This window comes from Anopheles merus, chromosome 3L, assembly GCF_017562075.2.
Source record: "Anopheles merus strain MAF chromosome 3L, AmerM5.1, whole genome shotgun sequence".
Lineage (NCBI taxonomy): Eukaryota > Metazoa > Arthropoda > Insecta > Diptera > Culicidae > Anopheles > Anopheles merus.
In genome coordinates this window covers 38,731,309-38,758,202 of record NC_054085.1, presented here as the reverse complement: position 1 = coordinate 38,758,202, position 26,894 = coordinate 38,731,309, and the positions used below count along the sequence as shown (strand labels likewise).

At 50.3% G+C, this 26,894-nt stretch overlaps 4 protein-coding genes across 6 annotated transcripts; 2 read left to right on the top strand and 2 right to left on the bottom strand.

Moving 5' to 3' along the window:
* Positions 1-11,060: 11,060 nt before the first annotated feature.
* Positions 11,061-17,357, bottom strand: LOC121599589. 3 transcript variants are annotated; one of them, XM_041927481.1, is made up of 3 exons: positions 17,164-17,357; positions 16,915-17,078; positions 11,061-16,829 (listed from the first exon to the last, which is right to left on the bottom strand). In XM_041927481.1, the coding sequence occupies exon 3, from the start codon at positions 16,826-16,828 to the stop codon at positions 11,375-11,377; it is 5,454 nt and encodes a 1,817-aa protein (XP_041783415.1). In that variant the 5' UTR covers position 16,829; positions 16,915-17,078; positions 17,164-17,357; the 3' UTR covers positions 11,061-11,374. The 3 variants fall into 3 exon arrangements, with proteins under 3 accessions (XP_041783415.1, XP_041783413.1, XP_041783414.1); XM_041927479.1 differs by having other exon boundaries at positions 16,915-17,044; XM_041927480.1 differs by having other exon boundaries at positions 16,915-17,040.
* Positions 17,358-18,478: 1,121 nt separating this feature from the next.
* Positions 18,479-20,243, top strand: LOC121599142 (mitochondrial import receptor subunit TOM20 homolog). The gene is made up of 4 exons (XM_041926692.1): positions 18,479-18,709; positions 18,885-18,966; positions 19,326-19,446; positions 19,528-20,243. Exons 1-4 carry the CDS (start codon positions 18,586-18,588, stop codon positions 19,651-19,653), a joined length of 453 nt encoding a protein of 150 aa, XP_041782626.1. The 5' UTR covers positions 18,479-18,585; the 3' UTR covers positions 19,654-20,243.
* A 708-nt stretch (positions 20,244-20,951) lies between these two features.
* Positions 20,952-24,185, top strand: LOC121599141. The gene is made up of 5 exons (XM_041926691.1): positions 20,952-22,350; positions 22,414-22,653; positions 22,708-22,879; positions 22,962-23,749; positions 23,918-24,185. Exons 1-5 carry the CDS (start codon positions 21,933-21,935, stop codon positions 24,079-24,081), a joined length of 1,782 nt encoding a protein of 593 aa, XP_041782625.1. The 5' UTR covers positions 20,952-21,932; the 3' UTR covers positions 24,082-24,185.
* Positions 24,186-24,205: 20 nt separating this feature from the next.
* LOC121599140 (N-acetylglucosamine-1-phosphotransferase subunits alpha/beta) lies at positions 24,206-26,859 on the bottom strand. Its single transcript, XM_041926690.1, has 4 exons — positions 26,472-26,859; positions 25,126-26,402; positions 24,848-25,049; positions 24,206-24,785 (listed from the first exon to the last, which is right to left on the bottom strand). Exons 1-4 carry the CDS (start codon positions 26,628-26,630, stop codon positions 24,258-24,260), a joined length of 2,166 nt encoding a protein of 721 aa, XP_041782624.1. The 5' UTR covers positions 26,631-26,859; the 3' UTR covers positions 24,206-24,257.
* Positions 26,860-26,894: the final 35 nt, after the last annotated feature.

Genomic DNA, 26,894 nt, shown 5'->3' with positions numbered 1-26,894 from the left:
TGCTGCAGGTTTTACTGGAGGGTGATGGCATGTTAAAGTGTAACCATAAATAGGTGGAGTAAGGTGTTTCGTTTGGGAAACATGTGTGCAGAAATTTCGTCGCAAAGTGTATGACACAAGTATGGCAAAGTGTATGAAAAGATGTTGGAAGTTGTTTAAAACATTTGCATATTTAATAGGTGAAAAGGAACACTGTGTAAATACAGAAGAGAAACACGATTCAATATGAATATGAAAACATAAAGAAGGAAAGTCCAACGGCATTCTATTGAATTCTTAAATCTTTCTTGCCCTTTTGCATGCAGTCGTGTCACTACAATCCTGTTTGGTTTGTCCATCGTTAATAATGTATCCAATTTTCTAAATTATTTAGAACAGAATAATTTGAGTTTTTCTTTTTGCATTTTTGAGCGTTCTGTTATTCATGTTTTTTTTCATTGTTTATAGTTCCTACTCGTGTTTGTATACTGTTCCTATAAATTTGCAAAAGTGTTTCAGCCTTTGAAGGCTCTTACTTTTTTTAGATGTTTATGTCTTGTATCTCGTTATTTGTATATTTTCTTGATTATACTTGAAGTAGAAGTAAATAGTAAAGCAAAACAATAAAACACAAACAATAATATTCTAAATCATTGTAAAACAAGAACATTGATGGAAATAAAAAAACCCATGGCAAATTAACTGAAAAATAGCTAATAAATCGACCTCAAGATCACTTTGCATCAAAAATATCGACACCACCCTGTGTCGCCTTTTTGTGTTTCTTCTACTCCTTTTTCTGTTTGGTTGGACATTTTCAAAACTGTACGTACTTTTTTATCCTTCTTCCCCGAGGGTCTCGACTTACTGAACATGAACAAACTTGAAACGCATTCCGCCTCTCCCTCCTTGCCCAAACACGCGGTGAGGTGGGCGAGAAAGGGGCACAGAAACGAGCCAAAAAAAAACCCTCCAAAATTAAGAAGATGGAACCCATTCTCACACGTTGCATGTTACAACACACAGTCCAACTTGTCCACCCCGCTCTCTGGCCCGCATTTCCTCCCATCGCCTCGATCAACGATGCAACGATGCAAGAAGAGACAACAAACGAGTGGAATGGACGAGTAAAAAAAAAGGAAGGTTCTGCTTTTCTCGGGTGCACGTGTTCAAGATCGAAAGCGAACCGCGATCCCTCTCGCCTTCTCTCCCCTCCCCTCCATCACGTGCCCGGACCGATCGCGTCTGTGTTGCTGTGCTTCTGCTTCTGCTTCTACCACCGCTGACCAGGGAGGAGGCTTCCGTGGCACGTACTAAAATGGGTAATCTACCATCCGAGATCACCCGATTGTGATTCCGCTGCCCGTTTGCTGCTGTGTTTGGTACTGTTGTTACTGCTGCTGCTGCTGCTTTCTGCTCCTTTCCGCTCCTTTTTTCGTTGCTGTTCTTCGTCATGCGAGGCCTCCCGAAGGCAATTGTGTTTCTTTTCTCTGTGTTCTGTGTTTTCCACAGTTTCCGAATGTGATTCTGAGCGCTCATTCTTGCTTGTCCCGATCCTGGGATAATGGGAGCTTGGCACTTCCCGATCCCTTTTCACGTTACGCCGAATTAGAAGTCAATAATGTTGGACAGAAAGGACGAGCCCTGAGATGAATAGAGGTGAAACATAGAGCTGGGCAGAAGCATTCAGACACACAAAACGAAATCCAACCAAATAGGAGGTGGAAATAAAGAAAGAGAAAGGAAAGAAAAGGACCAGCACCAAACAAAGTGGAGGAAGAAAAAAGGAAACATTTAAAACATTCTAACGCAGGAAAATTATGACTCGACTTGTTCGATCCTGTCCAACAATTCGGGTTCGCCTTCATTTCTGGTACGTTTTGTGTCGTTTTTGTGTGTTCATTATCCGGTGCTTCTTCTTCATCAGCCCGAAGAAAACCAACCTACTTGAGGGTGTAATTTTTCTACTACTTTTTTCATGAAGGCGCAAAGAATAGAGTCCCGTCCGTCCGGTCCCGAAAATTGGACGACCCCCGAATTAGAAAAAAAAACTGGACGTGTTGAATGCCTCGAAAGATGTGAAAACCCTACGGGTCCTAATCGATCAATTCGGTAAAGGCCAGCAAAGAAGGCAAACCTCGATGGCTTTAGCTCGATATGGGTTTGAATGTTCTTCAATTCTGTCAGAGGTTTCTTTAGAAATTATTATCACATTCTTTGCTTTTTGTCCAATTTTTGTGTTGTTTTTTCTTTCGCCCTTCTTCAGACTGTTGGTTAGTGGACTGGTGGATTGTTCGGTTTTGTTCGTTGTTTGTAAAAGGACGGAACAGAGCGACAGAATAGCTGATTCCATCGCTCAGGACAATCGATTTTCCTTCCCGATGCTATTCAAGTTTTGTTTCAACGGTTTCACCTTTGCTGCTCAATTCAATTGTACCACCAGTGTGTTGTGTGTGTGTGTTGAGCTGTCCTTTCATCCGTCCAATTGGACCGTAGTTGCAACCGTGGTAAAAACCCTGCTAAAGCCCTAATTTAAGCTCATCGGCAACTATGAAATTTGTTGCCTAATAAATCGACGTAACGCATACACAACACGTCCGGGGGACAAAACCGATGCTGCAGAAGATGCAATTGTGAGAAGATTGTGGGAGAAGGCAAGACGGACGGAATGAGTCATGTTTTTTTCTGGACAAACAATCCGAAGACGCAACATAATAGCGTCTTGAACGATCCGTTTACGGTTGACGAGATCATGAGAGGATGGGAAAACAGGGGCCACAAAAGTCACCGTTTACCAAAACCCTCGAATCTAATCGATCGAATTGGCCGCTACAATAGCGAAGGGACACTCTCTGGTCAGCCGGGGGATTCGGCCGGGTGAAATTGTTACGACATAAATTGTATCGCCGCCGTCGAAGGTCAGTGGAAAGGAATTATCCAGCTATTAAACACGCCAAACCTACTGCCAGCGGGAAGATGCACCGGGTGTGGATGACCTTTTGTGTGATGAGAAAGTAGCTTGATTCTTATTTTATTGCCATTTACATCGCATTCGTGTCCTGTTTTTTTCTTCTTCTGTGGATGCATGAGACCATGGGCCCGGGAACTCGTCCTATTAAGAAGCGATTGCGTGTAAGCCCTCCAGGCTGAAGATCGGGAGAGCGGAATGGCCAGGTGTTAATCTTCCGTGTGACGAAGTGCCATGTGCAAAAAAAAGAAGCAACTAAAGGGCTGTTAAGGGTGGCAACACAATTATAATTATATTCAGAAAATCTCTGTGAACGAGTGAAAGTGCCTGGCGGGTCAATGCGGCCCACAACAGGCAGGATGATCCGGAACAGTGCCGTCCGGCTGGTGAAAGAGGCCCAGGCTTTCCCAATTATCATGTTTATCGCTTTTCCTAATTAGGGCCGTTGTGGTAAGAGGGAGCCCGCAAATAAGCGCTTCGTAAGTGGAAACAAACGGCTTCTTGAAAACATTCTTTGCGTTGTCCTTTAGGCGTTAATTAATTTACAAGAAACGGTGGACTTTTCGCTTTGCCATTCCCAAAAAGGCAGTTAAACCGTAGATCCAAAATTGTGGATTTTTACAAGGAATTCGTGCAGGGTTAGGCTTAAAACTAGCACAAATAAAAGATAACAATCTCGTCAATATTAACACATCCAACAAACATATCCGTCCAACGTCATCCAGCTCCGCGCGCCCGCGCGCGCGTACGTAATTGATTCTTTATAGCGAACGAAGATCAAAACACGTGCCACCGCTGAAAGGGCACCGTTGTATGTTTGTTTGTTTGCGCATTCGTTCCCGACACGCTCCAACACGCGCTTCTTCAACGCAACCCAAACGCGCCCGAGCTTCCGCCCCAATCCAAAGTTGATCGATGCGAATGGATCTAACGCACAAGAAAATCGAACCTCCTAAGGGAAACACACCGCCGCTTCCCCGCTCGTCGGGTAGCTTCTTCCGCTTCCGATGCGCAACGCGCGGTTTGGTAGTTTGGGAAGCAATTCCCTTGCCTTCCTCTCGCATTCTCAAAAAAAAAAAAAAAAAAAAAAAAACAACGGAAAACAACATTTGCTCAACAAGCAAATAACGATGCCGATTCCTTTTTGGAGGCAAATTTCGGCCACCGACGTCATCGGCATTAGTCTGGCGCATTGATCGGGGGGCGCATAATCCGCTGCGTTGTCCTGCACGTGGAGGCTGTGCTGAAGATGCCTTCTCCCCGTCCACCCCGCACCGCTCGTTCGCCTCTCGCTGACGCAGAATCGCCCGCAAAAGGCCCCCCGAAACCGAGCCAAGAAGCAGGTGTTTTTTCGGCCGTGTTCTTGACTTCAATCTTGCCCCAATCCGGAGCGCCTTGTTTTTATCACTGTTATTATTTATTTTGTGAGAACCGTGCGCTGGCGCAGTTTCCCACGCTCCGGAAAGATTTTTTTGCGCGCCACGTTGCGATGGGGCTGTTGTTTTTTTTTTTCTCTCCCTCAGTTGCTGCTCCTTCACTTCTCGCTTTTTCCTTTCCCCGGTGCCCCCGGAAGATATATGCAACAAAACAGAAAATAGCAACAGCGCGGCCCGAACCGCACTCGAGCGAAAGCGAGTGGGAAACTGCAACACACCGATGCACCTGGCGTTTGGGGAGCGCCAATTTGGAGCGACAAGTGGCACGAGAGATGACTCCTTCGTGTTGTTGTTGTTGTTTTTGCGTTTGTTGGCGCGGGTTGGACAAGAGCGAGGTTTTGGTCCTGTGCGCAAACGGGAGAGGGGCCCAGTTTCGTGTGCGCGAATCCTACCGAATACCCGCGTTACGGCGCAAAGATGCTCATTAGCTAACCCTTCGGTGGGTGGTGTTGATGGCATCTGCAGGATCTTTGTTCAAAAATCTCCCAGAAATTAATAGAAGAAGCCTTCCAAGCTGTTCTTTTTATAGGGAAAGCCATTGAAATATCAAAATGACATCAAAATGTAAATAGAAATGCATCATGCAACCCTCAAAAACGATACGCTTCAAGGGTTAATAAGCACACACAAACGCAGCCTGATGAGCCTTGTGTAAGCGATGCCAACGGGAAACCAGATAGTTGATGCATCGGGCATAAATGGATGCAAATGCTCCCGTTTTTTTTTTTTTTAGTTGCGTTCTTTATTTTGTAATTTTTATTCCAGCCCGCAAACGCGAAAGGATATTATATGATGGGGCGCGGTGGCGCGTCCGTCCGACAGGTTTTCAACGGTCGATCAAAAAGAAAGGCTAAAATGAAGATGAGAAATGATAACCACACCAGTGAGGCAAGTGAATTAATAAGCAAACTCAACACAACACGAGAGAGAGAGCAAAAAAAAAACCCAAAGCAAATCCCAGAACCGGTAGCTTGGGACATGGGAACCACCGAGGGAGGGGGTCGAGGGCCAAGTGGGAAGGTGTCGAGCGGCTGAATTCATATTTGGGTGCAAATTGTTATTCTAACTTTTAATGAGAGTCCTTCTTCGCCTCGTCTCGAGCGTCTTTAAATGCATGCAAATTTGTTGCTCCACTTAAGGATGCCATTTTGGTTGCTGCTGCTGGTTTTTTGCCACCTCCTTTTGTCGCCATCTTTTCGGGTCGCTTCGTCACCTTTAAGGTGGTGCCGTGAGAAATATTTTCAGTTGGACTGTCTTCGTTTATCTTCTTTTTTTTTGTTGTCGCTACCAACCGTAATCATCGCTTCTACCCAAAGTAACCCGATTTAAAGACACGTTTTGCTGTGGAGAGGATGCGTGTATTTCGGGCGAGGATCCATTATCACTACAAAGTGTGCTTTGTCTTCACTTTAAGGGAAGAGCCTAAGGAAGAAAAAAAATTTTAATCGCTAAAGATGCGCTGAACACAACGCGCATCTTCAAAAACATATAAAAATGACAGTAATAACACAACTGCACAACCAACCATGATCGGAAAACAAACTCGCTTACCACTCGCCCACAGCCGAAAAACGTACAATTAATACCTTCTTCTTAATTTCTAACCATCCCAATAAACCTCCGTCCCCCGGCCTGTGTCTTGCGTCGCCGGGGGCAGGTCGGACTACCTACGAAGCTGGCAGGCGCAGCAAGTGGTAAAAAGCCCCGAACCTGACACCCATGGGCCCTTATCGAAACCTGTCAGCTCGCAACGGCAACGGAGAACGGAGCGGGTCGAAAAAAGATGGTAATTTATTTGTTGGAAAAACAAGCCTCTGCAGGAGTGGAAAGCCAGCGGGAGGGGTGGTCTCGGGAACACGTACCGATGCATGCGAAGGAGTGTCAAGTGTGTGAGAGGGTCTTCAACCGTTCCGTATAGGAATGAACACGTGCAAGGATCGGTTCTAATAAGTTTATACCGCGTCGAAGCGGGGTCTTGATTTGTGTTTTCTTCCTGTTCCACGTTTTGTTTGCTTAGAAGGGGGGTGAAGATTTTTCTTATTGTAAAGGAACGCATCGGTCAAGCTTGATGAGCAAGCGCTTGCTTGGATTCCAGGTGAGCATGGCTCATAGCATTCCAACTAGAAAGCTGTTGGATAATAGAACTGGTTATACTGTCGGCGTCTTTATTGTCCGCACAACATTCACATAACAAACCCAAAAGGACCTTTGAGGCGATGCACATCTTTAGGACCTTTTATGATGGACCAATTCTACGTAAATGTTATTGCTGGGGTTGAATTTCGATCGACTTTTGTGTTACTTTTTCCCCAAAACAAAACCTTCGCTCATGGCTTTTTCGTCGGCGTTCCTTCTTTATGGTTCATTATTTCGATAAGAAATCCATTTTTTATCAACTTCAACGTATAGCATGCCTAAAACCTAACGACCAAAGTCATAAAACCATAAAAATCATTACTCAAGCCTTTTTTTTTCTTATCTACATCTAAACTCTCGAGGATCTTCGCGTGATTTATCTATTCTGTACCGCTGCGCATGAGCGTTCGATATGTTGACGATATACCAAAGCCAGTAAAAGATCTGTTTCTTCTAAATTATCAAATCCTGTGTCGTTGAACAAACACACCCCGAGGGATATATGCTCGTAAAACAATTCAGTACCAAAAAAAAAGCTGTACTCGTACCAACGACCGACAGCATTGCCGTGCCGCTTATCTGGCCAACTTGTTTGCCTTTGACCCACGTTTTATGTTTCACGCCAACAAGTGATCAGATAAGACACACACACTCTCTCTCTCTCTCGCACTCAAGATAGGGTCCCGTCACATTCCCGCGTTTGGCCTGTATTACGTTTCGACGACCTTCCCCGAACGTGCAACGGTCTTGCGCCCATCTTATCCTTAACGATCCGTTTCCCTTTTTCGTCATCTTCTCTTCCAAGAGGTATTGCTCTACTCCGCAAGGATTCGTATGCGTCACCGATCGTTGCGCATATTGCGCCAACAATTACGCATCAAGCAAACGCATCGGTTTTGTTTTTTTGTTCATTCTTCATCTACTGAAGCGTACGTAAAGTGCGGCAACAAAACAAGGCAAGGAAAAGAAACGCACGCAAAGCAAAAAAAAGGGAAGCAAAGGATCCGCTCCTAACCAGCGACACTAATTATGCGCATTTGCGTGTCGATTCCGCTCTGCCTATCCCGCTGCTCCCCGAATTTCCTTTTTCCAACTGCGAGGGCTTTTCAGTTAGTTCCTTTCCTCGAGGAGAGGGGCGTGTGTGTGTGTCTGTGCGTATGCTCTTTTGTGTTAGCTCGTGAGTGATTTCAATTCCTTTTCCTTCAGCATTGCAACACATTCAGCTACTTATCCCTGTCGGTGTGCTGCGGGGTGGTGGTGGTGGTGGTGCTGCGTAGTTGTTAATCTTCTTTTCCCTTTTTGCTTCGCGCATTGCGCTAAGTAAAGGCGAGTAGCTCCATTAGCTAAAAAGATAGAGGAAGCGGCAGAATAACAAAAAAAAAGCCAGGGAAGAAGGAGACACAACAAAAAGTGCACGAACCAGAGCGCGCAAGAAGCAACAAAAACGCAAAACCTCTAACCGAAAACAGAGACACACACACACACACACACACAAAGCTATCCAAAGAAAGGATTGTTTCGCGCCCGGGAAGGGAGAACCCGAAACAATATCCATTAAATCGCGCTACCGACACACATTGCCGCGCGACCAAGGGGGAAAGAAGCTAAAAGAACCGGCAAAAAGCAGCAATAAAAAACAGTCCCCTTACCCTCTCTCCCTCTCCCTCTCCTTCTCTTTCTTTTACGCGCATCACACACACACACACACGTCGAGGCAATCCATTTTCCGCACGAAGAAAAGGGAAGGCGCACCACAATACAACACAACAAAACTCGCGCTTGTGCCACGGATTTTTCCTCCAGCCCTCTAACCCAACCTCCCTGACGGGTCTGTGTTTTATTCTGTTTCCCTCACACCCATTGGCGCCCCCCTCCTTCATGTGCTGCTTGCCCTTTCCCTCTCTCTCTCTCTCTCTCTCTCTCTCTCTCTCTCTCTTGCCCACCTTACCGGACAGGGCACATTATAGTTTTATTAAGCTAAATTGGCTCGAGCTCAACACGTGATACTGATGCGGCTCTCGAGAGCGCAGCGCAAAGCGTAGCCCGAGACGCGGGAAGCTGTGTGCGCCGCGGCCAAGCCATCTGTTTATGCGCGGCGAGCACGTTGGCCGTGTGTGTGTGTGTGTGCGTGTGTGTGTTTCCCTTTTCAATCCTCCTTTATTCATCACTGCTTCGGCTCCTGCTTCTCCCTCTGCCCGCTGCCTCTTTCACACTTCCTCACGAGCGACATGTTAAAAGCCTGTGCAGCACGGGCCCAACTGGCTGCTGCTGCTGCCCGCGCGCGCAAAGCAGTACCAACTCGTGGGAAAATGTCTTCCGAGCGCAAAGTTTCCCACGAACGCGTTCGCCGTATATATTGATGCGGTTTTTTTCTTCTCTTCTTTCTTTCTCCCTCTCGTAAATGTAGAGCGCGTGCATGGGATATGGGGAGATAGAGGGAAAAGGCACTATATGTGTGTGCTTTTTTGTTTGAAAGGGGAAGGGAACCGAGGCGGTTGGGTGAAGAAATAACACGACGCGAAACACGAGACACAAGCTGCTGCGCACTGGGCCGGCGGGCGAGAAAAGGAAAGCCATAGCGCATGGGCATGGGTTTTTTTATTATGAATAAGCTGCGCGTACCACTTTTGTTGCGCCCTTTCTTCACCTTTCTTTCCCCCCGTTCGTGTCACTCTCCTCCCCCTTTGTGCCCCCTCGCCCTACAGTACATTCATACCGAGCTCGTGTGCATGCTTGAACTTAATAATTATTTTATGTTTTGATATTTAAAACCAACTGACAATTCTATGCTCGCTTGGGTGTAAGTGAGAGAAGGAGGGAGACAGTCAGCGAGCGTGCGCGATGGAGAGAGAGTGAGGGAATGAGCGCTCCGTCGCGTATTCAAAGTTGCTTTCGGAGCGTTCGTCTGTTTCGCACGTTCCAAAGCCTCCTCGGACCCGTTTTGCTCCCCTCCCTACCCCGACGAGCGCCGTGAGGAATGGGTCCGCGGGTGGTGTGTGTGTGTGTGCGGTAGGCACAGCAGCACCAGCAGCATTAACGATACGAAAAGCGTGTTTGGCATGCTTCAATCGGTCACCGCCTCACCCCCTTTTATTGGTTCTTTTGGTGTGTTTACGCAAACGGGGTGGAAGGGAGAGGCGGGAAAGCGGGCATTGGAAGTGGGGTGGAGACCATTTTCGAATCCGGTCTCACACTGGGACCAACTCCACTGGGGATTGCAACGGGGGGGGGGGGGGTACCGCGAACGCTCTCCCCTTGTTACGTCTCCCCCCCCCCCCCCCAGACACGGTTGGATGGCACGAGCTCCGAAGGCACGAGGCAATTGACTCCGCTTTATGCTGCCGCTGCTCGTTGACCTATTGGGGTGGGTTGGCGTTAGAGGTGCGGAGGCGAGGTAGCGGAGGGATGATTTGGAGAGATTGGACGGGTTTGGGTTTGGAAAAGTTGAGAATGTGGGTGGATGGGTGAGATTGACCACCTTACCTCACCCAACCCCTCCCCCCTCGAGGGGGGGTGATGGGGGTTGTTTCAGCGTTTTTTTTTCCTTCAAACCTTTCCAACTGGACAGACTATGTGGCTGATTGTCGGTGGACGGGGACACACACACACACACACTGGTCTAACTTGTGCTGACACACACCGCTCACTTGGGGAATCGTAATCGGTCCGCTGTGGTGGTTGCCAAGGGTGCGCGCGTTGCTGATGGTAGGCGCTGAAATTCGATCAAGTGCAATTGCACCATGGGGCAATGCCAAATTAGAATTGTGCTGACAGGGTAATGTCACACTAACTGTTGTTAAGCCAATATAAAACGCGCTACTGCAGTTCACACAGGGGACATATTGATTTTAAAATCTCAGGCCACGTGCTTGCCCTTTTAACATCCGACGGCAGACAGGTAACGGACCGCTGCTCCATTAAAAATGATAATCCCGGTGCTAATGGAGATCGCATGTCGACAGGAAGCTTCCGATCGCTGCTTAATGTACAGTGCGTATCAGTTTAAAGATAACAAAAAATAAATGCAACTTCCGCCCGGGGCATGAAAAATCACTGCAACCGCAAACCACACACACAAAGACCGTGACCGTACGGTGGAGTGGTTGAGTTTGCTAAATTGATAGACAGTTTTTGGAACCGATACGGAAATGGGCTTTTACGAGGCTTAAGTAAACACACACACACACGCATACGCTTTGCAACTGAACTGGCCCGTCATTTGCTTATCAGAACCTTCTGTGTATCCCCGCGTCCCAACATGATTTATGTGTACCGTTTATAGTGCTGTCGTGCGGCGCGTTCTTGCGCGCCGAGATAGAAATGTCTTTATTTAAGTTCCTTCTTTGGTCGTTTCCATTCGCTTAGTTCGCACATCACAAATAAAAAATATATATGTATTACGTTCTAATGCCCATAAAATTCATTTATATTTAGATAAGTAGCTTCACTATTTGTACTTTCAGACCTATATTCAGTTTACGCTTCTAATTCCCTTGCAGTACCGTTCAGTTCGACCGTAAAAACATGAGACAAAGCATTAGTCGCATTTTTTTGTTTTATTCGCTCTATCATTGCTCTATCAATTCAGAAAAATGTTTCCATAATTCCTCCAAAATCCTTACTTTGGCATTCCTTTGGAATTCATGTAAGCTTGATCACAACGTTGCAAATACGATTTGATTAACTCATAACTAATTTTAAACATGAATAAACTCGATACGTTTTTAACGAACAAAATGTAAATGAAAAAAAAATGAAAACCTATAATCCTACCAGCCACAATTTCATAATTCGAACGATAAAAAATCGATGCAAAATAAAAACAAAAAGCTTGTCCACTGCACCCCAGGCTCACCTATTTCCGTGTTGTGGTAGCTTTACGAAGAAAATACTTCGTATCGATCATCTGCTGGTACACGAGCTCTTTACAGTCACAATCCGTGTACAGCTCTACCTCCAGCACGACGGGCGTTTTGTCCGTCTTGGGCGGGTAATGGATAACGCGCACGTAGAACGGTGTCTTCAGTAGCTCCACCAGCCGTCGGATAACGTCCTCGTTGCGGAGCCGCGGGTTCGGCTGAACGCTCGCCAGCCGCACCATGACATTGCGCAGCGCGATCATACGCAACCCGATCGGGCACTTGCGCAAATCTTTCTTAGCCACCGTTTCGCGATTCAGATAGTCCACGTACAGCACGCGCACCTGTTCCCGCTCGTCGTCGATCTCTTCCACGATGGCCCGATAGTACTTCCCGTCCACATGGTAGGGCGCGAGACAGGGCGCACCCACCTCGAGCACGCTCGCCTGCCAACGGTGCAGCGGGTTGCGGGACATGGCCACCGTTTGTACCTTCTCCTCCATGTTTGACATCCGCACCGTGTGCCCCTCCAGATGGGGAAACACGTGGAACGTCAAATTGTCCCCATAGTTGATGAAGTCGGCAAAGAATCCAATCGTCGACGGTTTGATCGGTGCCTGGTGTGGAAAGCTGCGTGCTATCGGATCTTCGCTCTGGGCAGGAGAGTGGCACGTGTCCAGAGTCTCGTCATTTTCCTGGGCGGACAGACGGGACGATGTCTCAAATTCGGTCGAGTCAAAGGAGGCCGGCGATGGGAGTGGGGTCAGATCTAGTGAGATCTCGCTTTCCTTCGTCTGACTCTCGTGGTAGCTCTCATCGTCCGGATCTGCGTGAATCAGCTGAGCCCGGTTAAACCGATCGTACTCGTCCTCTTCCTCCGGTAGATCGTTGGGATCTTCGATATCTTTACTACAGACATATTCCGATTGCAACTGTTCCATCAGCTTCTGCAGCTCGCTCCTCTCCGATGTAATGCTTGTTGACAAGGTTGTGGAGATCGTGTGCGAGGAGGTGCTCGGCTGGTTTATCATCACGGCAAACTCGCTCTTCCGGGGCGGTATATGTTCCGTTACCCAGCTCGGGCGTTTCTCTGGCTGCTCCGAGCGCAGCTTAAACATATTCAGCTCCAACAATGCTTCGCGCACTGCGATCGAATCCTTCAGCAGTGTCAGATGGCACGGGATGGGCAGATGACGAGCGGTGCCATCGCCCGACCAGACCGACGTGTCGACGCGGATTTTGCACAGCTTCTGCACGAACAGTCCGTGGCACACGACCAGTGCATCTTCCGGCCACAGGGACGTTACGGAGCAATAATCTATGGGCAGTATGCCACTCAGCCGGAACCGGTGCGACTGTACTGGAACCAGTCCACAGGCCGACGCTGGACGCAGATCCTGCAGCGAGCACGTCTCCTCATTGCCATAATCGACGAACAGCACCCGATACGTGCGGTAAGGTTCGATGACGAGCTGAATTTTTCCGCGGTAAAAATGTCCATCCACGTGGTACTTCACGAAGCACGGCTGGCCGCTTTCGAACTTGATCGGAACGGCCGGCGGCGGTGGACCATTCTGCACGTGCTCATTGATGGTGTCGCGCATCCGGGTCAGCACCGGCTCCTGGCTGACGTCGTAAATGTACACCGTGCCGTCGTTACCGATGTACGTCGGCATGCCCACAAACACGGTCTTGTCGAACCGAGTCGCCTCCGGCCAGTCCGCGATACGGTCGACCGCGACGTCGATCAGCGACAGGGCGGCGGCGCACGCATCATCGATGTCCACCTTCACGTCGGACTCATTGCCGTTCAGTAGAGTTTTTGCCGTTTCGTTTCCGTCCTCCCCGGAGTCGAGTTCTTGCGAGTGCGTGGAGACGGCGGCGACGGTCCGAAAAAACTGCTGCAACCTTTCGTACTCGGACCGCATCATCTCGTCGACGGCTTGCTCGAACAGCTGCACCTCCTCCATCGCACCTTCGCCCTTGGTCGGGAAGGTGCGGAACCGGCCGGTCGAGTGGGCCAGTCCGCGAACCACCAGCAGCTGGTTGATGTTCCGGTACTCGGTCCGTTGCGGTGCCAGCGCCTGCCGCATCGTCTGCCGTATGCCCCACAGCACCACCGACAGCGCGCGGCCGACATCGTCCGACTTGTTGGGCGTCTTGGCGTCGAGCGAGATGGCGTGCTTGTCGTACGACTCGATCGTATTGAGCAGCGTGTCCAGCGTCGTCTGATGCCAGCTAGTGTTGCCCCCTATCGGTTCAATGCACGCCAGCCGGCACCGCACCGCTCCCGGTTGGATCTGCGAAACGTTCGACGTTAGCCGGGCCATATTGGTACGGTGCACCCGTACCGATTCGGCCCGATCGATCAGGAACACCTGGTACTGCAGAATGGCTTCCTCCTGCACGGCCGTCACCCGGCCACGGTACCATTCGCTCGAGTCGCCGTCGGACGTTGCCGTAAACACGACGCACATGTCCCCGACCGCCCAGTTGCATTCGCCCGATCCACTGTCGTCCTCTTCCGCCACGTTGCCGTCCAACGCTTCGACCATGTGCTGCTGGATCGTGTTGTGCAACCGTTCCAGGCACGGTTTGCGCGAGCACACTCGCACGTAGAACTCGTCGGGCGATACCACCCGCAGCATTTCGACCATTATGCGAGGATCAACCAGCCTGCTCGGCTGTGAGGCAACGCTCGTCGTGCTGGTCGGCGTAGTAGGCGCCAACACATCAGACACCGCCGTTTCCAGCATGCGATCGTTAATCTCGCTCTCCTTTCCCGCAATGCATTGGGCGTGACCCTCGTGCACCAGCAGCTTGTTGATGCACGTGTCACAGTCCGCCTTGTTGTGCAGGTACAGCACCACACCGTACGTGTCAGTCACTTTGCACAGCTTGCCCATCTTCACGCTGAACCGCAGCGTCTTACTTCTGCCCATGCGATTGAACTCCTCGGCCGCTTCTCGCGTCCAGCTGAGCGTGCCATGGCTACCACCGCCGCTGCTGCCCCCATTGCTCTGCGGGTAGATGTACTCCAACCGACAGCAAACGGCGAGTGGATGCTTGCGCAGCGGCGCACTGTCCACTGGCAGCAGGTACAGATCGTACCAGTGCACCGTCAAGCGTTCGCCACTGTCCAGCACGTACACTTCGCACGCTCCAGTCGGAAGCACCGTCTCGATGCGGCCCCGGAACCAGACCTTGCTTCCCTGGTCGCCTAGCGTGAACCCGCACACCAGTCCCGCGTACGGATGGAAGCACTTGCGCTCGCCCTGGCATAGCTGGCCCAGCTCCTCCTGCAGCGCTTGGAAATCCTTCGTCTTCCACTGCATTGGCATCAGGTAGAACTGGTCGGGCGATAGCGAATGGGTAATCTGCACGTCGAAACTATCGTACTCCTTCAGTTCCGGCGCGCGGGGAATGTGCATTCGCTTCTGCGCCTGTGCCTTAGCCTTATGCATCCAGTGGTCCAGCAGCGCGAGCCGTTCGACGACCTCACGCCGCCGCTGTTCCGTCGCGTCCGTCGCAATGCAGTGCTGTCCGAAGATGAGCGTGCTGCGCAGCGACATGGGAGCGTAGAACCCTTCCCAGTACACTCCCGGATCCTTCCTGCTGGAGTGCTTGCTGGACCACGAGCGAGTGGTCACCGGAGGTTGGAACAGATCCACCATCTGGCCGGCGCCACTATTCTCCACCGTGAACATCAGCATGTTGAGCTCCGATACGAATTCCATCATGATCACGCGGCACTCTTCCGGCCAGGACGCGTTCAGGTCGTCCGGCTTCCAGCCGGGCGGCGCTACGCCGTACAGCGAGCAGCGAATCGCCCGGCCCTCGATGCTGGCCAGCTCCTTCGACATCGGTCGCACACACTCGTGCGTCACCGTTGCCCGCCCGCCGTAGTCGATGAACTGCACCCGGTACGGTCCGCGCTGTTCGGGCGTTGTGTTGAGCAGATCCAACACCATCGCCCGATACCAGTTGGCGGTGGAGCTATCCGATCGCACAAGGTACAGCTTGCCGACGCGTACTTTCAGCGGATCGATGCCGGCAATCAGGTTCGCTTCGTAGGCTGCTGCCTCCTGCTGGCACAACTCGACCAGGGACGTGGTGGTGTCCAGATTCAGCGCATCCTGGACGTAGAATTCCTGCGGATTCACCACGCACGTCACCTTCACGCTGGTAAAGTGCCGCTGCAGATCCTTCTCCCTGTCCGCGTCCTTCTTAGCATGCGATACACGCTTCGTCAGGGAGATCTTGTAGCTTTCGTTATTGTCGTACGTCTGGTGACGGCTGCTGTGAGGGCCGCTGCTCGATCGCTCGGAGCGTGGTGGTTTCTCCTTCGCTGCGCTTCCTCTTTCTCGGCGGGAAGAACTCTCTCCTCCCTCGTTCGAATCGTTGGTAAAGGTTCGATCGGCGACCGTGTGGCGACGTTTGGAATCGCCCCATTCGCCCGATGTACCGGCAGATGCATACTTGTTCTCGGCACTGGCCGTCATCGGTGCAAGCTGCATCACTTTGTTCAGATTCGGCACGGTCAGCTTGTAACACCTGCCGATGCTTTTAACGAAGCTTTCACACTCCGTATAGAGAATGGCCGCTGGGGCAGTGTAGTCCCGCTTTATCAGCTTCAGCGGTTCGGATTCGAGGAAGGATTTCACCTCCTTGCTAAACCTCTGCCACGACTCGTCATCGGCTTCGGGCGGATCGCTCAGGAACCGCTTCGAGCGTGCGTACAGCTTTTTCAACTGTTCGTTGGAAGCCTGCAAACGCTGCTGCTGCCGTTCCGTATGCTGCCACTGGTCGATGAACGAGTTGCGCACCTGCCGCAGCACGCGAATCTCCTCCATCTGCAGTGCATTGTGCAGCGATAGAAAGTGGGCGTTTATCTTCTTGAACACCTGCTCGGCATTGGCCGGCAACGACTTGTTGCGATTGTCCAGCAAGCGTTTGGTGGTTTCGTAGGAGTAGTACGCATTTTCTAGCAGATTTTTCAACTTCTTCGGCGTGCCTATCTCGTGCGCTCGAACTGGCGCGATGGTAAAGCTCATTGACGTCGTCGGTTCGTTCGCAATCGTCCGCTTTTCGCGCTGATTTTTCTCGTCCATCGCATACTGCAGCAAGTTGTCGAGCTCTTCCTGCTTTCGCTCCACGAGCCCCATCATGTAGTAGCTCGGATGGAGGGCGATCGTGGCATCGCCTTGGACGGTCCGCAGCAGCGTTGGCTGCTTGCACTGCGCACACAGGATCGTATCGTTGCAGGCATACTCAGACACACAATCGCTGCACATGAGATGCTGGCAGGCAAGCAGGAAGGGCGTCCGGTATACCGAATGGAAGTCCGTTTTGTTCGTGTACGGCAGTGAGCACATTCCACATTTCGGGCTCGGGACCCATAGCAGGGGACGATCGGTGTCCACCAGATTAGAGATGCGTGTTTCCGTCATTCTGATCAAATAGGGAGATAGTACATTGGTGTGAGTGTGAGTGATGGGTATTGTCACTCAACAATCAATCTTCTGCCACGACCTACCTGAAAATTCTATTGTACCGGCTTCTTGCGTGACAGCCGGCGTCCCCCGTGTCCGATCACTTTTGCTGTTAGATCAATCTGGCCTGCCGTTTTGCTGGCGTTCTACACTATACTTCAGCGGTTGTTCTGTCTTAAAAAGTGGACAAGAAAGGATAAAAATATGCCTACTCATACGATGAGCTGAAGAATGCTCTTTTGCTATCTCTTCCGCATAGCTCGCTCAACAGGCTGCCCTTGCCGTGGACTTACCCAGAATATGAATTGTATTGTCTTGTGACTGCCGGTGTTCAACGCGTCCGATCAATTTGTTGTTAGAAATAGCTTCCTTTATTTTCCCCCACTTGCCGTCCGAAGCACAGAATGCTGAGATTTTCTGCAATTTCACCTGCACACAATACGCCGAGCGCTGAGCAAGAGACTTACCATGAAAGTGAAACAATTGTTCTCGTACAGGTAAGCTTCTCCAGCAGGATCAGTGTGGCCAGATTTTCTTTGGCGGTTTTGCGGTAGGAGTTTCAGATTGTTTCGGTAGTTTTCGGTAGGAGTTCCAGATGTTTTCGGTATATTATGAAATGTTGAGTGGTGGGGGGAGGGAGACGGGGTGGGGGGGGGGGGGTGCTAATCTACACGAGAAAATATGTACATCCTTTATTTATTTATAGGAGATGGAATAGATTTGGTTCATAGTGGTCATACGAATAAGGCCATTATGAAGTATCGATCTGATAGTTGCACTAGCGATTCTTAGCCATCGAAGGTGTGAGATGCACATTTTCTTCTGAACGGCAGCGGCTCCCTTTTCTCGGGAGATGAACAGAATTTTTTTTAAATAATTTGACGTTTGCATGACTTATCGGTTGGTATTATGAGAAACTTTGTGATTTGAGTCGGATAAATGCAAAATCGGTAGTTTTAGGGAGCTTATCTGTGAATCGGTAGGAATATAGATACAGGCGGTCCCCGAGATACACGGTACCTCTTTTACGCGGATTCGGAGATACGCGGTTTTCAAAATTTGACAGTTCTTGGAGCAAATTGTACTGATTTGACACATCCATTGTGAAATACCAAATAATTTCCGTGTTGATCGAATGTAAAATACCATTTAAAAAGGTTTAAAACTGTTCAATTCATTAGAAACATATCAAATAATTAATTTGGTGGCTAAAACCACCCCCTACTTGCAAAATTGCACGGAAATTAGAGATATTTTGGCTGGAAATCACGAGATTCGACTTACGCGGAAATTCGAGATACGCGGTATTTTGCGGCCGTTTTCGGTCCCCAATAACCGTGTATCTCGGGGACCGCCTGTACATCGGAATGTCTGGTCACTCTGAGCCTTTTTGCGTTTACAGTCGATGAGTTGAGTGATACCGTGCTTGCAGTTCATAGATCGAAAAGAAAATAATTTTGCCGTGTAATAAGAGCAAAAACAACCCCCTAAACATTTTTACCTTATTTAAAAGAAATTTTAACGTCGATAAAACAATTAAACGCCCAAATGCAGCTTCTATAATGTCACCTTAAATTGTCCCAAAACTCGACCGACTGTCAACGAGGCTGTGCGTTGATTTTGTTTTTCTTTTTGCCTCGGTGGTGTGGTTTTGCTTTCGCTAGCGGAGCGCTCGTGTGGATTTGTTCTGGGTTTTCCGACGAAAAGTTACAAGTATGGAGATCAGCAAAACGATTGGAATTGCGGCCGGTGTCGCCGGAACGCTCTTCCTCGGCTACTGCATATACTTCGACCACAAGCGCAGGAAGGATCCCGACTTTAAGAAGAAATTGCGCGAACGTAAGTGCTGCTACTGACACGAGATGTGGTGGTGTAACCGCTCCCGGTCGCCATCAATGTTTGCTCGATTTCTCTTTTTCCCACTGCGATGGCGTGGTGCGGATTTTGTTTATCGCCGGATAATGTTCTAAGCGTGATCGTAATGTGTGTCTTTCCAACCCTCCCGTTTCCATAGGACGAAAGGCCAAGAAGGCAGCAGCATCGGCAGGGCCAAGGACAACAATCCCTAACCTGACAGATCACGAAGAGGTGCAGAGGTACGTGTAACGGGGCAGGAGAAGAGGTGCTCCCAGTGTTGAAGCTCCCGCACGGGAGGCAACGGATGGTTGGGGGTGTATTGATTTTCTGCGAGTTTTCCATCTCGTGCGCGTGTTGTCATTGGGATGCTTGGCTGTGTGTTTTTCTTCTTCCTCTTCCTGCTCTTCTCGACCGATTAGAACAAGGCGCTGTGGTTTATGTAATCGGCACGGTGTCGGTCCAGGGGTCCAAAATGACAACATGCCATGGAGAAGCACATGGAGTGCTGCGATTTTTATGGAACAAACCATTTTTTTTCTAAACCATACATGAATAATGGGCTATTTTAACTAACAAAATTTCCTTTTTACCGGCACAGATTCTTCCTGCAGGAGATCCAAACTGGCGAAGCGCTCATTTCCGCCGGTGACATCGAGAACGGGGTAGAACATTTGGCTAATGCAATTATCGTGTGTGGTCAGCCGACGCAACTGCTTCAGGTGAGTGGGGGGATTCAATCCACTGTTCCAGAAGCGCAATCGTTAATCATCTGGTCCGTTCCTCCGTTTCTGTAACTGCAGGTCCTCCAGCAAACGTTGCCAGCGCAGGTGTTCGCACTGCTGATCACCCGCATGCGACAGTACGGCAATCAGGCGGGCGAGAGCGAGCGAAGCAAGATACAGGACATGAACGATGATCTGGAGTAAGTGCGGCCCCAATCATCCAACACATCCAGTCGGTCTTGTTTTGTGGCACACGGGGCATTTGCAGTAGTTAAGGTCGTCTGCAGCAGCGGAGGGAGAGGTAGCGAGAATGTAGCGAGAATGTGTGTCTATCGTCGTCGGCAGCAGCGAGTGGAGAAACGCAAACGACAGCCCCCAAAACGCAGCAGGAACACCAATTACCCTCCCCTCAAACACTGAAACTGCCTACCTGCCGGGAGATGAACAACAACAGTACAGCGCTCGCGCGTCGTTTAGCAAGCAATCGAATAATTGTTATTGGAAAAACGCTCTTGCACGTCCTCATCGTCATTGCCGGGGTGTGTTGCACAATAGCATGGAGAAACTACCCTCCGAAGCTGCCGGCAGGATCGTCGTCTCCTTTCTCGCCCCCTCTCCCCATTACACTTCCCTTTCTGTGTTTGTGTGTCGTTCGTTTCCAGAATCGCACCGAGCGGCGGGCGCGCGGGCATTAAATTTCGCTATTCCGTTCGCGTAGTAGAACAAAATCAGATTAGTTATAATGGCAAACCATACGACAAAGAAGAACTCACATTAAACGCAAAAAAAACACATACTACGCTTTTCATCGTTTCCGTGGTGGGAGGGATAGGTTAAAGGAAGAAAGCCCCCTTTTTATCATTAACATCACAACACGTAACGTCCTAAATAAGAGCAATAGCAGCATTTTTCTCTCTCCTCCATACAATCCGTGCCTAACAAGTGCCCCTCGTCTGCCCATCTGCCCCAACGCGTTCGATTCCGTCTCCCAAAGCATACTCCGCTATCCCAAAGAAGAAGAAGAAAATCGTTCCACTTAACTCCAAACGGAGGGTAAGGATGGTTCCGTATCCGTACAAAACGCACACGACGCGCTCATTCATATAACCAAGCAAGGCGTTAAATTACATGCTGCTAGAAGCTAGAAAATGTAGTAAAGAAATACTTAAAAAAGATCGCCCTCCCGAGGGGGGAAGGAGAGATGCAGTGTCGTGTGGAGGAGCACACTATATACAGGCGAACAAGCAAAACTAACCAACCAACACTAACTCTAGCGAAGAAGAAGCATTAGGAGGTGTACCACCACACTTTGTTGAAGCAGACTAAATGAACTATATGAGCAACCGATAGCTTTTCCGGGAGAATAAAGGATATCCAGTGTTATTTCATGAAAACACGTTAGCGTTGATAGCGAACCTGATTGTGTGTTGCCTGTGTTGTGCTTTTGCTGTTATTTTCTGCTTGGCGCCATTATACCACCGTCCAATAAGTAATTGGAACAGATGCAGAAGATTCGTGTTAGACCATCCGTCGACATGGAATGATGAGTTTTCTCACTAACGGACACTATTTATAACTCGTTTGTATGTCTTTCAGCAGCGTTTTGCCTAAACGCGACGACTGTATACCAAGAGAGAAGAAACCGTTCATTCCAGACGAAACGGATAGAGTTGGGTGACAAACAAACAGGTGAAATGTTTGCCAACGGTCATGCTTGGGGAAACCGAATTTCAAACACTCCTCTACGCGCGGGCGTGTGCGTGTGTGGTATTTTTATCTCACATTTTAAATTGTTCCTTTTGGAACCACGCGGCTTATGGAATGCGATAGTAACGAGCAATATGGGAGACAATAACAATGCTCCAAACGACCTTTATCTGTCGCTCGCTTATGTTGGTGCTGCCGTTTGGCTGTGGCAAGCGCGGCAGAAGAAAAGGGCCTGAACTTTATCTGATTGAGAGTATATTAGCACACGATCACACGATTAAGTCGTCGATTTGTGGTTGTTTCTCCTACGCGACGAAGCTTATCCGCCCCACCGAAGTTGCATCCGAAACCGAGCGAACCGAGCGAATACACAGAATGTGTGTGGACACACTCGGACCGCGCGGTTCAGTTCAGTGTGTCGGGAAACATCGTCGGATGCAGAGCGAAGCGCCGTGCCGGTCGGTAGTTCAGGATAAAGCACCTCCCGGAAGTATGCGAAACCAAAAATAGCGTGGCGTTGTAAATGTAAACGATTGATTTTCGCACGATCGCCCACGTTCTGCGAGATCGTATTTCGCGAGAAACAGACACGCACATCTCACCCGCATCGGACACAAGTGTCAAGCGTGTTACTAGTACATGCGCGTTTAATCGTTTCTAGTGCATTAGTCTGCAGTGCAATTATCGCACAGGCGTGTAAGGGCGTGTTATCGCAGAGCTTTGTTTCGTCGTTGCCCTACGAACTGTGCCATTAAAGCAAGGCGCACGCACACAACATGCTGCTGTCCCATATAGTCCTGATCGTAATCCTGGCGGGTGTACGTATACCGTCCTTGGCCTTGGCCGACACGAGTCCTATCTTCCCTGCCAACAAGCTGACCATCGCGGAAGGTGCCGGTTTCCTTGCGTTTTTAAATCCCAACGGTGGAACCGAGCTACTGCGCCAGCCGCGCGTGATCGCTGGCGCCAGCCCCTGGATACACTGCTCCGTGTCGGTCAATAATGTGCAGTACAGTTTGGACAGTGATCAGGTGCATCGCATCGGGGACAAAACGACCGTCGAACGGTACGATACGGAGCGTTGCGGCGTAAGGGTTAAAAACCTCCAGAAGGCTCTCGAAGCCAGCTGGACTTTGTACGGCACTGATCAGACGGGGCAAGATAAAACCGGCATCCTTGAAGTGACCGTTACGTGTAAGTGAAGTGTTCTTTGCACTCCTACGCATCGATGCATCCTTAAATTAATTTTCATTTTAGCGATAAAATTCATCGATGAGCTGAACGTTACCGTGAGCGGATCGGCGTCCACGGCTACAGTCAACTGTCCGGACAAGGACGGTTCCCGGTACTGTCGCATCATCGATGCCGACCAGGTCGTGTCCGAATCTTGCACCAAAACGGTCGATCTTACGCAGCAGATCAGCCATTTTTGGTGCCACACGATGTTTTGGGGCGCAATGACGGAGCGGATCACCAAGATCAACTTGATCGTGCAAGGTATGAGTGGTGCCACGCGATACTACTCAACCATTAATCGCATTCTAATTGCAGAGGACGACCGTGACGTGAAGGCAACGGTGGTGGAAACGGAGGACCATATCGTGCTGTCTTGCCAGTACCGCTCCACGGTTTCGCTGTGCCGCGCCTTATCGGAGACAGATAATCGCCAGTACATGCTGCTTGATGGGCATCTCTCCGGGCGTTACTCGGCGTACAACACAAAGTATCGTTTCGTATCGTTCCCCACACAAGGTCACAGACGATTGCCGTCGCTAGATGACTTATGATTGTGCTGTACTTTTCAGAATTTCGACCGGTCTCTGCTCGTTGGAGATCAAGAAACCACTCGCCCCGGCAGACGTTGGCGTGTGGCGCATCTACCAGCAGCTCAACCCGACCGACTACACCGGCTGCGTGTTTGACGTGAAAAGCAAACGCCTCGCCAAAACCCGGCAACTCATACGCACCCGCGGGCCAGCCGCTAAAAGCAACCGACTGGAGCTGACCGCCACCGACATCGAGATCTTTCACGATCCACGATCGTCCAGCGCCACGGTAACGGAGCTGACCTGTGCGGTACCGTACGAGATGGACTATTGCTACCTTTCCGGGCCGACTGCCGGCGACTATGCGCCGCAACGGTTCGATCGGTTGAAGTCGCTCGGCCTCTGCCGGTTCGTGGTGACCAACATTACGAGCGGCGTGTGGGCCTGCGGCATTAACGATCTCGACGGGGCGGAAGATCACCTCACGTACTACAATGTGAGCGTGTACCAGCAGCCGGGGCGCACCGTTACCGAGCAGCTGACGGCCAGCAGTGGCGATCGCGAGCAGCGGCTGCTTTGTCGTACCATTTTGGACCTTCCGATCGATATCTGCCGGTTTGTGGATCCGTCCGGCGAGGTGCACGGTGTTTCGAACCAGATCAAACCATCCACCGATGCGCGATACCGGTACTATGGGAAGGGATTGCGCGAGGGCGAATGTGGACTGGAAATTGTCGAGCTGCAGGATAAAGACTTTGGCCGGTGGAAGTGTGCGTTCAAGGTGCGCGGCCGGGAGTACGAAATTTCGATGGACATTGTTGAAGAAGGTGAGGTAATGCTTGTTTCGCCATCATCATGCTCACTGTACGTAGGATTCAGGCGTTACACGCTGCGTGTAACGCTGAACGTAAATTCATTTGCACTGCGGGAACAATCGGGGATGCCTTCTCATCGTTTGTTGACATTCTTACCTTGCTTTTTCTTCATCTGTGCAGCTATGAGCGTTGGTGCGATCATAGGAATCAGTATTGCGGCTACAATCGGGCTCGGTATCATCGGAATCTTTGCCTACCGCAAGCTTAATCGCCGTTACACCGGACCCACATACACCGTCTCGTCCAGCATGGCGAACGTTTCGACCGCGTCGCACCAGTCATGAGAGGAGCGGACCTCCTTAACCCACCAATGCGTGCGTTTGTGTGACTGTGTGTTCGTTTTTTTTTGTTACCAGTGTTTACGTGTTTTGATTGTTCTTTTCGTCGTTTAAATAAAAAAGAAAAGTATTATTTTCCTGGGCCATTTTGTGCCAGAGCGCCTGTTCTAGCCACTGCTGTATTAGGAAATGCTATTGTAATCTCCCGATGATCGTGCCGCTCCCAGCAGTAGCAGTGTGCGAGCAACCTTTCCCTTGTGCCGGCAGCAGAGCAACCGTACGCACAGGAGAAACGCGGCACCACACACCAAGTAGACCGAGTTCCGGAACAGCGTCTTTCGCCACAGCCACGACCGGTAGTCGTCGTAGCGTTGGAAGCGATTCCGATACGTGCTCTCCAGCTCGAAGCTGCTGCGGGCGGGGAAGAGACTGAGATAGAAATCCTCCAGCAGTGCACCGATCAGCTGGTTGTCGTCCGGCCGATCGTCGCTTAGATTATCGTTAATACAGTTAAACTTTTTTGGTGTTTTGCGCAGCTCGTCGAGCGCATCGACCACCTGCGTAATGTTGGACGTTAGCATCTTGAAGTTGCTGTAGATGCCGGTTTTGGCGCTGACGTGATACCGGTAGCGCGGAACCTTCCCAAAGTTGGCCCGCATCATGTCGGCCAGCTCGGCACAACCGACCACCAGTGACCTCGTAACCGTTGGCTGGGGGAAAAGAGGGCAATTCAGTCAGTGCAAGTTTGCGAGAATTTGTTTGCAACACTCACAATGGTTGAATCCTCGTAACGTTCGTACACCAGCGTCGGGTACACTTGTCGCTGCTCCTGTTGGTGTTCCAGCGGAAGGAAATTGTTCTGCTGGAGGGAGCAGTTTGTGACGACCTCTTCAAAGTATCGGACGGCCGACCAGTCCAGCGGCAGATTGTACACCTTCGTCAAAAGTGTTCTAATTTCACGGTCCGACCAAGTGCTGCAATTTAAAAGAAAAATCGTATAATCAACAGCATAAGAGTATTACATTACCCCGTCCACACACACACACACACCCTGAGGCATCCGTGTCAAAGTCGTCAAAGATCTCTCCGACGGATTTGTTTCTCGTTTCGCTCATCAGGAAGTGGTAGTAGCTGAACGCGTACTGCATGTCGTCCTTCGCTCGGAACCTGTGCTGTTTGGTGACGAAAAACTCGCCTGGAAAGCGTTCCAGCATTCGCTCAATGATCTGCACGTCCAGCAGAAAGCCAACGTGGGCCAGCACCTTCCGGTTGTGGAATCCGTACGCTTTATTAAACACCCGGTTCGTATGGATCAGCGAGTTGGCAAAGATGTCCTGTGAGCTCACGGCGGCATCCACACCCATCGAGGGCATCTGCGCATCCCGTGGCTTATCTTCGCTTGTTCGATTGTGCACAACCGCTCCATGCTGCCCGCCCGTCCGTTGTCGCCCACGTGTACGCTGTTTTGCGTGCTGTTTTCGAAGCTTCATCTTTTCTTTGTTGAACCGCTCCACGAGCTGCCGCGTTGAGGAGTTCCCATTGCTGTTTTTCATGCGGAAAATCTCATAAATATCACGAATGTTTTCCGAGGCCGGCACACTACCCGGGGGCGCTATACGGGGGAACATCTTCGGCACATCGATAAACATTTGCTCTCCCTCCTCCTCGAACGGTTCCAGCGCGTCCTCCGGTGCGGAAACGTCCTCGTAATCGTGGAACTGGTGTGGATGCTGCCGGTCCGCACCGTAATCGGGATGGTCGCAATCGCCCCCGTCGAACTGGCACTCCTCCAGGAAGCAATCGCGATCGCAGGACCCATCGCCGACGAACATCCACGGACAGTCGGGGGCGCAGTCGGGCACAATCCAGGCGGTAAAAACCTTCACCCCTTCGGCGAGCGTCTGCAGATCATCGGGCTGGAGCGGGGCGCCGAGAAAGATATCATCGTTCAGGTAGAGGAACCGCTGCGACAGTCCCGGTATGCGGTGTATGAACGTTTCGATGCTCGCACTGGAAAAGGTGGGCAGCGCTGTATCCGCGTCCGCGATGTCGGCATGTGGCACGATCTGGACGCGTGGATTCTCCAAGTTCAACCAGCACGGTACCTGCCCGTTCGTGACGATGTACACGTTCCTTATCCAAGGGGCGTACTTTTCCAACGAACGAAGCGAATATCGCAGCTCGTTCTTATCGTCGTACCGGGCGTTATCTCGCGTCGGTGAATAGCGGGCCAGCTCTTGCAGGAACTGTGGATCACTTCCGTTCACCCACGTGTATACTACATCTATCACTTCGTAGCTATTTTGGCAAGCCGATTTGGACGTATGCTGTGGTGAATCGGAAAGGATCAGAGGATCAGACGCTCCATGCTATTGTTACGCGAAGCAAACGCTTACCGTTACTAGTAGTGTAATAATGATATAGGAAATGGCGAGCAGTGCCAGTGCGGTCACTGCACAGCAGCACCTGTACCGGAACTTGCCGCCTTTCAGACCGGAAGCGCTCGGCCAGCGTGTGAGCCGTTTCATTCCACGTGATATTCTTCGGCACTCCATTCGGGATGGACTTTTGGTGGAACTCGCTGATGCACGGCACGGTCACTGTGGCTCATGTTGTCGGGCAGACTTGTGTGTGGATTTAAACAAACGGCGAACACTTGCTGCAGATTAGATGAAGTGGCAAATTAAGCGCAAAAACGAAAACTCCGCACATTTACGTGGAAGCGGCAACAACATTGCTGTACCGTGCTGCGTGCTGTACCCTGCTGGAATAACAACAACAATAGCTATCACAACAAATATCAAACGTCAGAAGGGATT

What these genes read in the sequence shown, in the direction of transcription:
- LOC121599589 (XM_041927481.1), bottom strand. Translation starts at nt 16,828, where the DNA reads ATGACGGAAACACGCATCTCTAATCTGGTGGACACCGATCGTCCCCTG.
- LOC121599142 (XM_041926692.1), top strand. Translation starts at nt 18,586, where the DNA reads ATGGAGATCAGCAAAACGATTGGAATTGCGGCCGGTGTCGCCGGAACG. An exon ending in GATCACGAAGAGGTGCAGAG is followed by an intron (nt 18,967 to 19,325) that starts GTACGTGTAACG and finishes TTACCGGCACAG; the next exon opens with ATTCTTCCTGCAGGAGATCC. An exon ending in AGCCGACGCAACTGCTTCAG is followed by an intron (nt 19,447 to 19,527) that starts GTGAGTGGGGGG and finishes CTGTAACTGCAG; the next exon opens with GTCCTCCAGCAAACGTTGCC.
- LOC121599141 (XM_041926691.1), top strand. Translation starts at nt 21,933, where the DNA reads ATGCTGCTGTCCCATATAGTCCTGATCGTAATCCTGGCGGGTGTACGT. An exon ending in CCTTGAAGTGACCGTTACGT is followed by an intron (nt 22,351 to 22,413) that starts GTAAGTGAAGTG and finishes TTTTCATTTTAG; the next exon opens with CGATAAAATTCATCGATGAG. An exon ending in GATCAACTTGATCGTGCAAG is followed by an intron (nt 22,654 to 22,707) that starts GTATGAGTGGTG and finishes TTCTAATTGCAG; the next exon opens with AGGACGACCGTGACGTGAAG.
- LOC121599140 (XM_041926690.1), bottom strand. Translation starts at nt 26,630, where the DNA reads ATGGAGTGCCGAAGAATATCACGTGGAATGAAACGGCTCACACGCTGG. An exon ending in TTTGACACGGATGCCTCAGG is followed by an intron (nt 25,050 to 25,125) that starts GTGTGTGTGTGT and finishes TTTAAATTGCAG; the next exon opens with CACTTGGTCGGACCGTGAAA. An exon ending in GTTACGAGGATTCAACCATT is followed by an intron (nt 24,786 to 24,847) that starts GTGAGTGTTGCA and finishes CTTTTCCCCCAG; the next exon opens with CCAACGGTTACGAGGTCACT.